The sequence below is a fragment of the Leiobunum rupestre genome, chromosome 5 (assembly GCF_980474605.1).
Source record: "Leiobunum rupestre chromosome 5, qqLeiRupe1.1.hap1, whole genome shotgun sequence".
NCBI classification, from domain to species: Eukaryota; Metazoa; Arthropoda; class Arachnida; order Opiliones; family Sclerosomatidae; genus Leiobunum; species Leiobunum rupestre.
This window is the reverse complement of record NC_143388.1, coordinates 15,586,529-15,604,343: the sequence shown is the minus strand read 5'-3', so window position 1 is coordinate 15,604,343 and position 17,815 is coordinate 15,586,529. Positions and strand designations below refer to the sequence as shown.

At 36.9% G+C, this 17,815-nt stretch overlaps 1 protein-coding gene across 1 annotated transcript; it reads right to left on the bottom strand.

Moving 5' to 3' along the window:
• Positions 1-4,411: 4,411 nt before the first annotated feature.
• LOC149943631 (nose resistant to fluoxetine protein 6-like) lies at positions 4,412-15,863 on the bottom strand. The gene is made up of 14 exons (XM_090175736.1): positions 15,686-15,863; positions 14,988-15,102; positions 12,842-12,935; positions 12,138-12,229; positions 11,899-12,078; positions 11,731-11,824; positions 11,146-11,241; positions 10,898-11,063; positions 9,266-9,345; positions 9,073-9,195; positions 7,206-7,326; positions 6,962-7,148; positions 6,044-6,186; positions 4,412-4,751 (listed from the first exon to the last, which is right to left on the bottom strand). Exons 2-14 carry the CDS (start codon positions 15,079-15,081, stop codon positions 4,524-4,526), a joined length of 1,698 nt encoding a protein of 565 aa, XP_090031862.1. The 5' UTR covers positions 15,082-15,102; positions 15,686-15,863; the 3' UTR covers positions 4,412-4,523.
• Between the last annotated feature and the right edge of the window lie 1,952 nt (positions 15,864-17,815).

Here is a 17,815-nt window from a genome sequence, read left to right as displayed (position 1 = left end):
CAGCTACCGAGAACCAGCTATTACTCGATGGGTCGGACATTCACCAAATATATGTACGGGATTTCGAGATTTTTCGTTGGATTTCGAGCTTTATCGTTGAATTTCGAGATTTATCGTCGGATTTCGATATTTATCGTCGGATTTCGATATTTATCGTCGGATTACGATATTTATCTTCGGATATCGATATTTATCTTCGGATTTCGAGATTTATCGTCGGATTTCGTGATTTCTCGTTGGATTTCGAGATTTTTCGTTGGATTTCGAGATTTATCGTCTGATTTCGAAATTTATCGTCTGATTTCGAAATTTCTCATCGGATTTCGAGATTTCTCGTCGGATTTCGAGATTTCTCGTCGGATTTCGAGATTTCTCGTCAGATATCGAGATTTCTCGTCGGATTTCGAGATTTATCGTTGAATTTCGAGATTTATCGTTGAATTTCGAGAATTATCGTCGGATGTCGAGATTTATCGTTGGATTTCGAGATTTCTCGACGGACTTCGCGACTTTGCAATTTCCCGTCGGATTTCTGGATTTCTTGCCGGATTTCGACATTTCGCGGCGGTTTTTGAAAAAATCTAAACTGGATTTCGTATTTCTTGGAAAATGTGCGGAATTTCTATGAATTTCCGACCTCTCGCTATTTACTTTATCTTTCATTTTTTACAGAATGACTACCAAGTCACTTTGATGACGATAAATACCAGTGAAACCCCATTTTTAACTCAAATTTTGAAAATAAGTACCTTCGGAAACGAGTGTTAGTTCATTTTCTATTAGGATTCAATAATTCGTGATTAATTAATCGAAGTCCTGATTTTCAATTAGCCTCGGCTTCAAGCAAAAATTAGCTGTCCAGGGAGATTTTTGACCGTCGTTACCTGGAAGCTACACCTTAGACCAAGAAACACAGGGACGTCACACGGTAGATATTTCGCGCCCGAAGCTTCGTTGCGGCTGCCTATTTCCTATTTATCTCGCACGGTGTCGCTAGTAGCGAAGGTGAGTCAATTTTTATTGGCTATTTGAGTCACGTGCACAGCCCTACAATCTGTCGGCACGTGGCCTGCAACAGCGTGGCTCCAAAAAACGAAATTTATAAAATATTAAAAAAATATAAAATAATTTAAAAATATGTAACTCTTAGCTGATTATTTTTTTTTCAAATTCTTTAAAAAACGTTATTTTTATCTCTCGTGGATGGCGCCTATTGACTATCTGTATCACCTAACCCCCCTCTCCCTACCACACCCGCAACAAAGCCCCGCCGAAAAATAAAGCGTCGGGTATTCTATGAGCGAGACGTCCCTGTGTTTCTTGGTCTAAGGCTACACACAGCGCCAAGTTAATTTCTGGCGTATTTGATAAATTCATAATGTCGAGAATGTATGGAAATTGAAAGATCTTTAGCAAACGAATTTAGCACCCTAGCACTAAATGCTAAGCCCCTCCTCATCTCCCTACATTATTTGTCTTACCCTGATTTAATTAATTACAAACAAGAATCCACAACGCTATGGATTCCGGCTACGTGGAATAGGAAACTAGACTGACAAATTCGAACGTCTACACGATTACGACAAAACAAATCAATGATTCTGCAATCGCTACAAGTTGCTTATGTTTCAACCAATTGGGAATAATACTGCTAGAATTACAATTACGATTTCGGTTGCCATGGTTACGCGGGACCTGTTCTAATAAGACTGTAAGAAATTCATCTTTATAATTAGGCGGTAGCGCCATCTATATTTTGTAAAGTTATTTGGCTAAAAATAAATAATTATTAATGAACTCACCGTAACTTGAGTTAAAAAGGATCGTGTTGACAGAACAAAATTATTTTTAAACAACTTCAAAGGTTTGTTTGTTACGAGAAATCATACATTTCAATTTCGCATCAGATTCGCGAAAAAAATCAATTGCAATATAGTTTCCACCACTAGAGACAGATGCCGCCACGTTAGAACGATATAGTTGATAAAGTCTCCTTATGGAACGAAATTGGTCCCGCGCCAGCCAGATTTAGTTGTACCTCTATTTATTTCCAACCCAATGGTTTCAACTAAATAGGATATGGATTAATTTGCTTAACCCAGGCTGTTAATAGATCAGCGTTACCAGAAGTTTATAACATCTTTTACAGATAAAGTTTCTATCTAGGCCATTAAAATGAAGAATGTATTTTAAGCATTACTTCGATATGAGATTTAAATATTTAAAATTATGCTACGTAGTTATATTTACTCTATGTAAACCGTATTTGCCCTATGTAATAATTTCGGAATAGCACTATGTTGTATTTGAATATCCCGCGTAAATAGTTCACGGTGTAAAACATAGATGGCATCCCATCTCCGTCGCCAATGTTGTGTAATATAAGAATTAAAGTGTTAGTTTAAATCTAGGAGCAACAAACACTAGGAGAACGCAGCTAGCCTTTAAACACGCTAGCGAAGGGTTGTGTACAAATTTCATTGGACGAACCTTTACGCTGAACGTTTTACGGGCGGGGGGGGGAAGACAATTTCCGAATTTTCCCCTTCCGACCCGCAGCAGGCACTAAAGCGTCTAGCCAATGAAAAATGTACACAAGAAAATCCACGACTTTGGACGGGTTGCGTTCACCTCGTGTAGGGTGTTGTGTTTGTTGCTCCTAGGTTTAAATATACTTTAATCCATTCCGTACTATGTAGTTGTTAGGGTAACACCTAATTCTCCCCCTCGATAATAAATTAAGAAATAAAATATATTTAACCTAACCGACTTTAATTCTTTAACTACACAACATTTGTTTAATAACGCGAACTACTTACGCTGGATATTCAAATACATTACACTATATGAAAAGTGAAATAATTACCAAAAGTATGTCAAGAATTTTTGAAATGAATGAAAAATTGCGGGGAGGTGCTATGGTATACATCCCGAGGGAAATAAATTCAACAGTAGAAATAGTGTCGCCAGAACTAAGCAATCACTGAAGAAGGCTAGCAGGTTTATTGATTTTTTGTCACTTAGCGGAAACACTACCGCCATCTATCTACGTTTTAATTCAAAACACGAAATAACAAACCACAAAGTGGGTGTATAGTCCATTCCAATTAACTGGCACACTTTTGTTAATTATGTCACTTTTGACTAATTTATGTATTTCTCGTAGCACTATTGATACTTCCAAAACGTCTTTTGAAAACTCAGCAAGATCTTGCGAAGATACATCTATCTAACGAATAACAATAACAGTATAGGAAGTAAGATATTATATTATTAACGTCTGGCAGTAGGTATTTTAACGGGTTATACTTCCGACAATACAAGTCGTTATAACTATAAAAGTACAATCAGAAGACAGTGACCTTGTTACAGAATTAACCAAGAATACGATTTACATCATTTATATTACCTTCCTTCTATGGTGTGTTTTCATAGCGATCTTTGCGTCTGCGGGTGGTTTTCGTAACCTAACATTGATTGATTGTTTGGGCGGTTTTATTGATAGATTATAATTATTATTGACTGAGATAATGATGCCAAATCCCGAGTCCATTCACGACGAACTTGTCCTACTGACCTGATCCGTTTATTTCGCGTTCACCGGGTTTGGCCTTGAGACGACACGATCGGCGACTTCAGTAGGCTCAGAGTACTTCAGAATTCTTGCGCCAGTTGATTTCAGGTTAGCAGGGTATGAAAGAAAAAGCTAACCGAATTGCTAGAGGTAGAAATTAAGAGTTTTTTATTTCTATCACGGAACATTTAATTTTATTTTGTAACGCTTAATTTACAACGTTTAACCCTTTGGTATCGTATAATTTAAATTAATGTATCCTTATTCTTGGTTATAACACAAACTGGGAGGATGGAAGGGTTGTGATGAAACGCACACTTTACGTCACAAACTGGCGGGAGAGGGAGAGAGGGAGATAAATGTACGCTACGATAAAATAAGGTGCATCTTGTGACGTAGAACGCGCCTGCGCAGTTAGCATTATTTATCTCTTAGCTGAATGAGCCACCTTAAAAAAACGCGAAATATTTACAGGCATTTAAAGCAAGTGTCGCCTCGTGAAGTAGTTCCTTTTTCAACAGATGTCACTAGCGTCGAAATCCAAACAGGATGCTTACCCTACATTATGACCCAAAAGGCGGGGCATCAAAGTACCCCTCGCGTTGATTGGCTCGTTTGTATATTTGACGATAACTTAAATTATAGTATTTTTCACAATATATTTTATATGATATGTATAATTTAGGTTAAAGTCCACTATGTAGAGTATAAGTTGTCTAATTATAATACTCTACAATGGTACTCTGATGACGATATCGTTTCGCTATTTAGAATCTTAGCTTCCTTTGCGATTAATAGATGGCACCACTTTCTCCAGTTGTAATTCTTTCGGGTAGATTCATTGGCATCTCTAATAACAATGATGGAGCCGACTGTTGCTTTAAGGTCAACGTTTATAATCGCGTAAATTAATAAATTAATACTTGGAAACCACACTCATCAGTATTATTTATTCTTCAGCTTTTGCGCTTTTGTAGTTTTCGTGTACGCGCACTTCGGTGATCCCCGTTTCACCATCCGATGATTTAACTTCTCGCAGCTTATCTAACCGTTTATCGAGTTTCAAAGCGTGCCTTAAAACTAATTTCTCGAGTTCGAGTAACGGCCCTTCGAAAAGAAGACGGCAAATGAAAGCTAATCCATAGGTTATCACCACGTGACCGAAAAAGGCCCAAACCTGCAATTTCAAAAAAACGAAATTATTTTTGAAATTTTAAGAAACGCGAATTTTAAGGGCTTATACTCGAAATCAATGATACCTGTAACCTGAGACTACTAAAATACGACCACTAACATAATAATAAACAGTATCGGAACTTCGTTAATTGATCGATAGATGGCGTTAGTCATCCGCTGTCGTTTTGGAAGTGCTGTTCTTAAATGAGAGCAGCCATACAGCAAACTGCCATCTCGTAACGTATTTGTGACCGAAACGAGTCTAGGTTGCGTAACGGACCTAGCTTCTCCGAGATAGGGCCTAAGATCTAGCGAGTGATACCGGCAATTTAAAGTCATAAGAACGTTTTTTCTTAAATAAAATTCTCAAAAAAATAAGCACGCGATGCCAAAATTATATTAAAATGCAAGTATCATTATTTATAAAATCAAATTGACTAATAACGATGAGCCGCTACCTATCTAGCTTTCAAATGGCAAACCAAAGGGGGCGTAGCGATAGTTTTTGGTCGCGAATAGATGTTATATGCAAGCTCCCAACGAAAATTCAAAGTGTTAATATTTATAGAAAATGTTAAATATTTAGTCTTCGTTTACATTTTTTTAAAACTGGGTTGCCAGTTCATTTGAACACAGGAGTGGATGTTATTTAAAATGGCGATGGGCGATATAGCTATATCATTGTGGTACTTAAATGTTTAATTCACAATACAATGAAATATTTTAAAGTTCGTCTATTAACACGGGCTGCGACTTGTTTTGAACGTAACTAGGGCCGATCATCTCTAGCTTGTGTTAAACCTGGTGGCAGAAATGTTAAATTTTTTGATCCACCATAAACATGGAAGTTCATATTCCCTTTAAGGATTGCTTTCGCTACAAATCTATAGGCTCCCAGTCTTCGGAGTGGAGGGTGACCAAAATATTAGTGGTTGTATTCCCTTAGGTTCGAAAATATGTATATAAAAATATTATATTAATAAGCCTTTCAAAGCGTATAGTCCATTTTTCGGCCAGACAGTATATTTAAACTAATGATAATTTATTTGATATATTACGCAGGAATTAATACAATTACGCACGTTTCAACTCGATCGCACGAGTTAAAACGTGCCTAGCGCGCAAATTAAATATTTCCAACTGTGAAATATAATGGATTGAATTTTAAAACTTAATTTGTATCCAACATACGTTCAGAACGATCAACTTGCCTAGCAAATCCCTGCCCGCGGCAGTGGTATCAGGTAGCAGGGATTTCGAGTATAAATAAATATTTGACGTCGTTGTACTCACCGCGACCCGATTGTGCATGTCGATTAATCCGTTGAAGCCAGACATGAATACGATAATGACGATCAGATGTAGAAGATAGGCTATGTACGTTAATTTGCTCAGAGGCACCAGCGCCTGCCAGCACAGAAAATGATTGACTATTCCTGCAAATATAGTTTCATTTGTTAATCTGTCCAAACTGAAATCACTTTGATGTTGACAGTAGCGTAGGCAGGATTTTGGCTCAGGGGAGGGGGGGGGAGGCAAATTCCCAATGAATATTTAAATTTTTCACCAGTCAAATCGACTAGTGAGCCCCCAGATTTATATCAATTTTAGTAGACTAGTGCCTTATATCCAGCCCTGACAATTCGGGCAAATGCAAACACATCCGTGTTGCAAAGACAAAATATAAAGTGTGAATTAGACCTCTATCAATTTACAATATTCACTACAGATGTCGCTTCGGTATTAAGCAACTACTGATCGTAAAGCTTTTAACTGACAAATTTAGTACTTCTAGTGGCAATTGCCTGAAATTATAAACACTGGGAATTGAAGGCGCTAGGTGGCGATAGTAAATTTTGTAGTACAGTAATTAAACTGCCTTCCAATAAAGGGAAATAATACTAGTATGGGCAGTGTACCCTAGGACGAATAAATAACGGGTTCCAAATCATAATCAAAACCCTAATGTTTGTCATTGTCCAACAGCGCTCCTACCGAGAGAATCGCGAAACCTTTCCACCTAATACATAGCACGTGCGTAAACTTGAAAGTGTTTCATATTTGGGTGGAAATATTTCAAATTTAAGTAACCTTTGAGCTACAAGCGTCAATACTATCAATTAAACAAGCGCGCATTCTAGATTCGGGTCCATTTATTTATTAGTCTAAGGTGCAGTGTCTTGAGAGCGTCTGCTTATGCCGTAGGTATACCTCCATATCCGCTAGCGCAGGCGTAGACCATCCAGGATAAGCCAGCAGCCCACGCCGTTCTGTGAATTGACCCGTAGAGTATGGCTTCCACCTCGGTGTATGGTGACCCTGAATTCCACCCGTAGACCCCGAACACTACGCTCAGGTTGCAAGCGATGGCCGATGTCCATCCTAGGATTTGAGTTACCTAAAGATAGTGGGTGAATGTCATGGCTTCCTGTATTTGAGAAAGGCTTTTTCGTACGATTGATAACTTGGGTGTTTCGTAGTTGGCTATAATGTAGCCCATCGCTAGTCCAACGGCGTAGGGTCCCAAATGTGTGTGCGGAAGTACGTAGCTCTGTCTCATACTAGTTAACAATGCACTGTGTTCGGTTGAAATATAAAATTAATGTCATCAAATGAACCGGACAGCTTAGATACAACACGAGTTCATTGATCCGTTTACGGACTGTGTTTCTTCGAAAAATCATGAATTTTAAATATCAAAGAACCATTTTCAAAAATTCGTGTTATTCCCGTTTAGCCGATTCAAGTCTTGGTTTCTAACACGCGAAATCATGCAGACACATTGTACTACTACATCGATAAGTGTGTCAGTTAGTCAGAAATAATTACTGTATCTTTGAGAGGAGTGACGTAGTATTGACGTCGTACCAAAAATATAATAGCCCCTAGCGACAAAAATACTAAATTAAAAAAATTATGACGCGGTGGTCCTACGCTTCGGCACGGCATCATGAACGTGCTCACTAACAATTGTAAGAGTCACTAGCAATATTTTCAAACTCGCCTTTTTTTTGCCAAGCCTTAGAGTGAAAGTTAATTTGAAGAATCTTGGATGAAAAATTTTCATCCAAGGTAGAATTTTAACACCCATTGTTACGATTGAACGAAAATATATAAAAATTTTGATGGAAGATACCTTTATCTGGGATTGTCAATTGACTTTTTAGTACTACCATAAGTAACATAATAACAATAAGTATGACACTTCCTATTGCTTTAATGCTAATTTTCTAACCGAACCTTTTTTCGGCACTGATACTCTCTCCAAGCTGTGACTTGGACTCGCGACTTACCGTTTTGGATAACTACTTTTTGATAAAAATTTAAGCCTAATATCGGAGAGCACGTCCTGGAGTCGCGAGGGGATTTGGCTTTGTTTAGAAGCGCGCGTGCGAATCACGCGTGATAAAAAACATGAGCTCGTGGCGCCGAGAAAAACGTTTTAATTTTTATAATTTTAGCCTAATATTCCGCCTTTCTATCGGAAACCAGATATTTCGACTTAGCGGAAGTCTCGCGTATTTTAGACACTAGAGGGCTCTGTTATGAGAACACATCTTGATTACGCAATAACTATGAAAATCAGTTTGGTTGTAAATCTCGTTAATTGTCATACTTATTGTTATTATGTTACTTATGGTACTACTCGTAATTTTCTTCACCAGTTAAAATTCTCAATCTCGGAAACGTTTTGTGAATGGAGTCCACTCCAATCGTTTCCTTAATGATTGGATTAAGTCATTCCGTAAAACGCCAAGGCCAGGAAGATAGAAAAGGTACTGATATAGTTCGATATCCATGGTGGAAATGAATACATTAGGGCTAAGGCAATAGTCGGCTCTATCATTGCCACCTGTATTTTGATAAGGCCCTTGAGAGATGGCAATGAATCTATTCGATTCTTTGAAAAAACGACTTTACGGGAGATCGTGGTGCCATCTATTAATGGCAAAAGAAGCTGAGATTGAAAATAGCGAAACGATAACGTCAGAGAACCATTGTAGAGTATTATTATACTTTAACCTAAATTATATATCTCATATAAAATATATTGTTAAAAATTACTATAATTTAAGTTCCCAAACGAGCCAATCAACGGGAAAGGTACTTTTATGTCCCGCCTTTGGGGTCAAAATGTAGCTAACCATCTTGTTTTGATTTCGACGCTAGCGACATTGGTTGAAAAATAGCCGACAATTGCGTTAATGACTGAATCTGAAGTCCCACAAAGATGTACGGTCATTCTATTAATGTCTCTCAGTAAAGATGTTAACTGACACACTCATGGAGTGCATAAATTACAAACTTATGAATCCACTTACTCTGGATCGACGTTAGTGTTGAGCATAGTCGGTGGTAAATCGTGGATGTAGGTGATCACTGCGGATATCAAGATGGGGCAAATCAGTAAGAGCGCGTTGAATATTAAACCCATCGTCTTGTTTCTGTCGGTTAATGGAATAACATTGCGGAACTTGCTTTAAAGTTGGTAAAATAACTCAAAAAAAAACTAACTTGATGAGTAAGATGATGTACAACACAGCCAGCAGGAACATTTGCATATCGGACGCGATGTACCAATAATGGGGGAGGCTCTGTAAAAAAAATATTTAAAAATCGTGTCTACCTTAACAAACTTACACATACTTATATATACATGGTGTTTACCAAAATGATCCAAAGCAAATAATTGAAAAGCTATTTTTATTAGGAATTTGACATTTTCAGATTGCAAAGCATTAGATGATACAAAACTCAATGACGGTGTTTATTTTCTTGGCTTCCTATCGGCCAATTTACATCGGTTCAGAGCCACTTGGGCATAAAATGCGATGGTGCACACTTTTCTAATTGGAACCGAGTCTCTAGGCCGAACGGTTCTCGAGATATATTTTGAATAACCTTGTGGACATGGTTTAAGACAGGAATCCATACCTCTACTTGGAATGCTTATCCTGCGGTATCACGTATGGTAAGATCACTCTGACGACTTTGGCCCCGCCAACGAGAGAAAAATCCCCTTTGCGCGCGCTCCCCTCTCACGTTGTTGTTTGTTAAGTTAACATACAACGTCAAAAAAACCGTCAGCCACATCGAGACGAAAATCTGCCGCGATAAGCATTCCTAGTAGAGATATGGATTCTTGTTTAAGGTCATTGAGTTTTGTATTATCTAAATGAAAATAGATTTTCGATTATTAGCCCTGGATCGTTTTTAGTATACACCCTATATAGTACCAGATGTAACCAGAAGTATATAATTTATTTCTTAGCGATAAGTATTCATAACTGTAAATATCTCCGAACGAACTGCGTCATAAATTGATTTCTTAAAACTATTTGATCGGAAAGATATGGTTTATAAATAAATAAATATCATTAGGCAGTGTAATTTTAACATTTACATCGATAGCTGGAGTTCTGAACTCGGAACAATTTGAGTCTTGATGCGGTGTACGCTTCCGCTGTTTCGTGTATAAATCGCATCCATGTACAAATGCCTCGAGCCTGGAAAGGTACATTTTCTTCGGTTTTACCTTTTTTTAGAAACTTGTAGAGGTTAACGGTAATAGTAAGTGTAGGGAGCTGTCGGCTCGCATGGCATGAAGGACTTACCATCACCCTCCTACGCGTTGTAACCCAGCTACCTGAATTAAAGCCAATAAAAGTCGCTAAAGGACTTGGGCCTAGGGTGTTGCCTTGGATGATTAGCCTGGCGAGGGTTACTACACTGATCGAAAACATTTTTGGTCTCAAATATATATATATTATGATAATAGATAATAACACCTTAGGCCTAAGTCATCAAGCGACTTTTAAAGCCATCCATTCGGGTAGCCGGGTTGCAATGCGTAAGGGGGTGGGGGTGAGTACTTCATGACACGCGAACCAACAGTTCCCTACACTAACTACTACCGTTAACCTCACGAAATTTTTATGGAACGGGGAAAAACCCCTTGAACCAGTGGTCAGATAATTTGCAAACTCAACGTGGAAGGAGTTTTTCCTAGATTTCACCCAGTGCCACAAGCTGGGATCGAATTAGACTCTTCTCGTTGCGAGGCGAAAGTGTTAACCACTTCACCACGCCACTTGGATCAATCGGTGCACTACCTCCACCGACTTAGCTCGGCCTTATAGTGTTTACCATTTGGGACATGTGGATAAGGTTAGTCGCGAATATTGGCACAGTCCACCAATTGCTTCTAGTGTTGCGAACCATAAAGTCGACGCCCTCGTGCCATAACGGTCCTTCGTTAAGAATGGGAATTAGTAACACCAGTCCCATGACTATCATGGCAGACGGCAAAAGCCTATATTGGAAATACGCATTAATGAACTCATTGATAGTATCATTCGTATGTTCACAACTTGATATTTAAAATTTTAGAGTACCTCCAAATTCTGTGAACTATGATGATGAATGGATTGAATTTGTCCTTCCCATATTTTTTTATGAAATCGTTAGACAAATAGGCCATTAATAAACCACTGAAAGTATTTTAACGAAATAAAATATTATTGTCATTAGACGTGTGACTAATCGTAGCAACATTTCCCAATTTATTTTGCTCCAAAATCCTCTCGTAAGTCAAAGTAATTGTCCTTAGCAGGCTCTCCAATGTGTCATTTTTACTAAATGGCGATTTGTGCTTCAAAAGGTTAACATCGGAAATATATTAAAATCAAATAATAAAAAAATGGCAAGTATAAAAACGGTGCTCTCGACCTTCAAATTGGGTTTGACCTTCAAAATGGTGATCATTTATATTGCAAAATTGGACATTCGTGTCACATAATAACAAAATTTAATATAACCTTAATATAGTCTAACCTAAAAACAACGTTACCTAAATTAACCAAAACACTGCGACAAACTAAACCTGGACCAAATGATCGTTTTCTGAGCAAAACAACAGCCAATGAAATTGGGAACGGTCGCCAATTTAGTTAATAGGTATCGGAATTCTCAAAATTTACCCGATAAAAAAGAAGGAGTCTACAGAAATGGTGCCATTCATGATAGTTTGGAACGGGAAATTTTGCATAAGCTGTCTCGAATTGTCAAAGTCCCCTGTAAAAATATTAACCCGAATACCAAACATTTTAAAAGTTTCTTTTTAGCAAACGTTTTGAGGTACTCCTTACTAAATTGTTGGAAGTTAATAAGGAGATAGGTATGACCCAATATGACCCATGTCATGGAAAAGAACCTAATTCCGTGTAGACACGCTAGTTTATCTTCTTTTGGTAGCACTCTGTTGACTAAAATCTTTTGGGCATTGGTTTTGATACAAAATACTCTAGCAACGGATTCCCATCCTGACTCTGTAAATGTAAGAATTCACATTTTACAAGCATTCTTTAATTTTCTTGTATTAGCGTACCATTTAAGTTGGTTGACTCCTTCATTTTACTGGCGTAGAATGTAAGTGCTGTGCCAGTTAGAACTAAAAAAGCGAACACACCCAGCATAGCACTGAAATATAATGTAATTATATAGTATAATTGCTGAGATGAACGGTAAAAGTAAGTGTAGGGAGCTGTTGGCTGGCGTGACTTGAATGACTTGCCCTGGTCACTAAGACATTCGTAGACCCTGGTCACTAAGACCTTCGTAGGCCTTGGTCACTAAGACCTTCGTAGGCCTTGGTCACTAAGACCTTCGTAGGCCTTGGTCACTAAGACCTTCGTAGGCCCTGGTCACTAACACCTTCGTACGCCCTGATCACTAACACCTTCGTAGGCCCTGATCACTAACACCTTCGTAGGCCTTGGTCACTAACACCTTCGTAGGCCCTGGTCACTAAGACCTTCGTAGGCCCTGGTCACTAAGACCTTCGTAGGCCCTGGTCACTAAGACCTTAGTAGACCCTATTTCTCAAAAGAAATTTTTTAATTGACTTTTTTATACTCATAAACTTCCGTGGGCCCCATTGAAAATTTATAGGCCCCTTCAAACCTTCGTAGGCCCATTGGATAAAACTGACTTATTGCAATCTCCCTGTCCAAAATGTTCGAAGTTGGCCAAATTTAAGACGGCTCTAATACTCCTAAAGCTTTGCCCCTGAGAATAACCATAATGACTTACCAAACTGATATTTGTGCCGCATCCAATACTATTACATTGGTCTCTTGCGTTTCGCATATTGGTGTCAATACAGTAATGCTGTAATCTTTCACAACTGAAAAAAATTTAATTTGGTTAGTTTTTCCACATTTATATCGTATTTATGCTATTATATATTTCGTCACGTACAATATTACAAAACTATCTTGGAAATTTATAGTTTAAGAAGGACATTATATCGTTATTTATTAATCGTTCCAAAGATCTTTAAATCCTTCGTGGAGAGTCATTGTATGCAAAGCTGATGTCTAGATAGCGTTTACCTGTCTATTTGAATTTATAAAGTTGCCAGAATTATTATAAAAAATATAACGACGATGAATCCTTGGAATTTTATAGCTCAATATCACAACATTACGACATTATTTTTCAATCTTTATTAATATCTAAAAATAATTGATGAGTCATTGTAAGTAATGCTGATAAAGACGTTTAGACATTGTTTCGCTGTCTATTCAAGTTGTCAATTATTTGTACGGGAAAATAGTGCGAGATAAATACTGTAGTGACTTTATCAAATTACGTAGAGGAAATACGGTTCATAAATAAATATCTAGAAGCATCGTAATTTTTACATTGTACGTCGTAAGAGATCCGTAACACGGACTCAACGTCATAGTTTCAAAAGTGGAATAGCTGTATCCGAATCAATGTCACGCACCACGTCACCTTACGCTCTTTTTCGTTTAGCTAAAATACTTGTAAACGCTATATTTCATTTGATAACGGTACATTGATACGTGATTGGAGTCCGTAATAAAGTGCTCGAGGCCTCGTCTATAAGGTGTTTTAATCCAAGAAGGGGAGCTCCCGCGATACTCAAAGCATTTTTACACTATCAGAAATTTATGGATTCTTTCAAAAGCTTGTACAAATCGAAATTTTATTACCCCGAAAGCTCTTACGAACACCTATTAGTCTTGTGTCAGATAAGACGTCTCTTTCAATGGTACCAACCGTCTGTTTTACACAACCCATCCAGTATATCCACGTCAGTTTTATTAATACGAATGCCTTCTTCAATTTGTTACAAACAAGTTAATAAGTTTAATATTTATAACATATAATGTTTGGCCAAATTAATTGAATTTTACTTTTGCTTTAATTTTAAGGCATTTTAAAGATCTTTACACCTACTACTGGCATCTGAAACTGAATACACTCATTGGTAATGTTAAATCTATAATGACTAAAGTACAAGTCAAAACTACCGTTATGTACACCGATTACCGCGAGTGATCAACCCAATACACAAAGTTATTAAAACCACTCCAACTGAACAGAACCAGATCCAAAATTGATTTGCTACCCAGTTTTGAATAAGTTGGGTAAAAAGTAGTTTTAATCAAAGAAAAAGTTTAACCTGGGTGTTCCATCCATGAAAAATAGTTTCTGCCTTGAATAACGTACTTAAAAAAAGTTGCAGTATTTATTAGTAATTTATTAATTTATTTTAATTTTCATTTGTCAAAAATTTTTCAAGCAAAATACAAACCATTTGTTTTTAAGTGTTATAGTAAACTAACCCAACCTAACCTAACATAAAGTAAAGTAACATCAATCTAGCCTTAGCTTAACCTAACTTTAATTAATCAAACACTGTATGAAAACACAACCTAGCAAGGACGTATATAAGGGGGGGTTTAGGTGGTTCAATCCCCCCCTTAGGACTCGATATTAAATTTTTCAAAACAATATCAATTTTGTTCTTTGTTTTATTATCATTTTCTCGCAAATGTATTAAAAAACTTCGTTTGATACACGTGCGGAAATGTCATTGTCACTCGTCCCGAGTCAAGCCAGTACTTTAAATATGCGTTATTGCTAACAAAAAATTTCGCGCTCGCTACGCTCGCGATTTCATCTACTTGTGTTATGATCCGCCCCCCCCTTAGACTTTCTATATCTACGTGCTTGCAACCTAGCAACATTTCACGAATTTCATTGGGACACGAAGAGCTTTCCAGCACCCTCCTACGCTATGAAATAATGGCATTAGAAGACACTATAGCTGACTTGGGCTTATGACGGTGCCTTGGGTATTAGCCTAGCTGAATATTATTGGGAGAAGCTATTTTATTTTGAAATATTGAATTTGTTTACTCACCGTGATCAATCATGGTCTGAATGTCGACGGGCGTGCATGTGGAGGGAAAGCACACCCCCCATCTCAAACTGACGAAATACATGTAAGGTGCCATTTGTTTTAGTTTCTCGAATACCTAAATGTTCATATTCAGATGAGTTTTATGTTTAAATGAATCAATTGATTGAGCCGCAGCGCTGCCAGATCGAAAATCTGAAATTATCGTATCTAGGCCAAAAATTATCGATTTTCCTGGAAAATTATCGTACATTTCGTTTTAGCGCTAAATTTTAATTCATACATAAATGCGTTGAATTTAGATGATTTTTTAAAGCACTACAGGAGTTTTATTTCATGGAAATAAATGAAATGTCTATAATCATTATTAACTGAACTTAATATGTTTAAAAATGTATTAAAAAATGCGGTAATAGCTAGGAGTATAAACTCACACTCAGGACTACACGTACAGAAAATGTATATCATTCATTTTTAAGTAGAAAAGTTATATAAATTAATAATAAAATATAAATCGTTCGTAGGTTTAAAAAAAAATAAAGTTTATCGTACATTATAGTACGTTGAGGCAGAATTATCGAAATAATGGTACGATATCGTACGCCATGAAAATTATAGTACGCCCTAAAAATGTTGATGAAATTATCGCACTGTGGGATAATTATCGTACGTCTGGCAACGCTGTTGAGCCGTATGAATACCTCGGTTTGGAAAGTGAGGTTATCGAAAGGTGGTATCAATTGAGCAACGCTGATTCTTTTGGGTTTGGTCGGCAAGGGCAGTTTGACGTTGACGGTGCAGTACTTACCCCGGAACAGTACTTCCCTGTTCGAACGATCCGGCACTTTGATATTGAGGCATTGCTGGTACGAACCAAATTCTGACGTGGTTCCAGAGATCAAACCAGCTGGCACCTTACCAGAAGCGTCCAACACTATAAAAAATATAAAACTTAGATAGTCAAATACTACGGTAATAAGAATATTTAATAGGCCGATAGAAATATTATCCTACGAGGAGACTTCCCATCAGTACTTCCCCCGCGTATACCCGCGAAAAAGAGGATTTCTCTGATTGGTCGGAATTTACTGCCAACTTCGACAATTTTTTTTGCAGTCTAACGAATTCACCATCCGCGAATCGGCAAGTTTCAAGCGATGGATTCTCCAAAGAAAAGGTTTGTTAATGTTTTTGATAAATGTAAATTAAATAACATTTAAATAAATAGCAAACAGATTCTCCAATTCCAATTAGACGATTCATTTTATATTTTTAACTTATAATTGACGTGTTAATCATAAGAAACGTTCGCGTAAGGCCACGATTCTTGCTAAGGCTTATGTTTCCCACAAAAATACTGCAGCAGACGAAATTTGTTTTTAACGTTTTTTATAGTTTTGATATCTGTACATAGATGGCGCTACTGTTGAACATACGTCACAGACTTACTTCCCCTTCCTACCCCCTTTCAGAAATCGTCTAGTAGTGAGGGAAAGAGAACAACTTAGGCGAAATACTTTTATCGGCCTATTAAACTGGCTTTCAGTGGATCATGGACTAATCAGTCCATGAGTGGATATTATACCCACGGCCAACTTCGATCTCTCGCGCTACATCGGCCATCTCATTCGTGGACGTTTCTGTGTTAACCTATGAGCAAAAGATGTGTATGACGTCAGCGCCCCTAGCGGATTATAATTTTTAGTATAGTTTTTACATTGAAGTCAATATAACAACCGAGCGTGGCGCTGAACTCCTACACGTTATAGTACAGTTTATAGGGGGAAAATCCTTGCTTGCGGAATTTCGACGAATGTGTTGGCCGCTGTAGCGCGAACAGCGCGTGATCAAAGTTGGCCGTGTTATACCTGTGGGGGTGATAACATTTTATTCACTGTAGGGGTATATATGAACAAAATCGTAATAACACACTAAAGCCAAAGCTTGATAGTCTACAAAAGATCATCAATTTTATTTAAAAATGTCCAATCATTTTTCCATTAAATTATTTTGTTCATATGTAAATTATCAACTATTTTTGTGCCAGGTGTGATGCATGATTCTATGTTAAAAATACGTCTATGAAAAAAATCCACGAAAAAAAACCTTGAAGTAAAGAAATCCAAGATAGAAAAATCCAAGAATTAAAATTTATTACAATTTTAAAATTAAAATGATGTATAAAAAAAAATTAAAATTATCTAAATCTAATATTGTGAGATATCGCCTTTACAAGATTGGGAATGTCTCTGGTTTTGTCGTGGTATTCTTCACGTAATAATTTAAGACGCTCCTGTAGTTCGGAGCTAATTAAAATTTCCATCCATAAACTATCCGGAAGCCATTTTAAGATTGCTTAAACCATCATCAGTAGCAAAGATAATTATTTGGTTTAAAAATAATAATCTTTCGTACTTCAATGGTTATACAGTTGTGCACCGATTACCTTCGATATTAAAGTTTCTACCGTGAATTTATTTACCTCTGGATTTTTCTAAATGGATTTTACTAAATGGATTTTTCTAAATGGATTTTTCTAAATTGATTTTTCTAAATGGATTTTTCTAAATGGATTTTTCTAAATTGATTTTTCTAAATTGATTTTTCTAAATGGATTTTTCTAAATGGTTTTTTCTAAATGGATTTTTCTAAATGGATTTTACTAAATGGATTTTCCTAAATGGATTTTTCTAAATGGATTTTTCTAAATGGATTTTTCTAAATGGATTTTTCTAAATGGATTTTTCTAAATGGATTTTGCTAAATGGATTTTGCTAAATGGATTTTGCTAAATGGATTTTGCTAAATGAATTTTTCTAAATAGATTTATC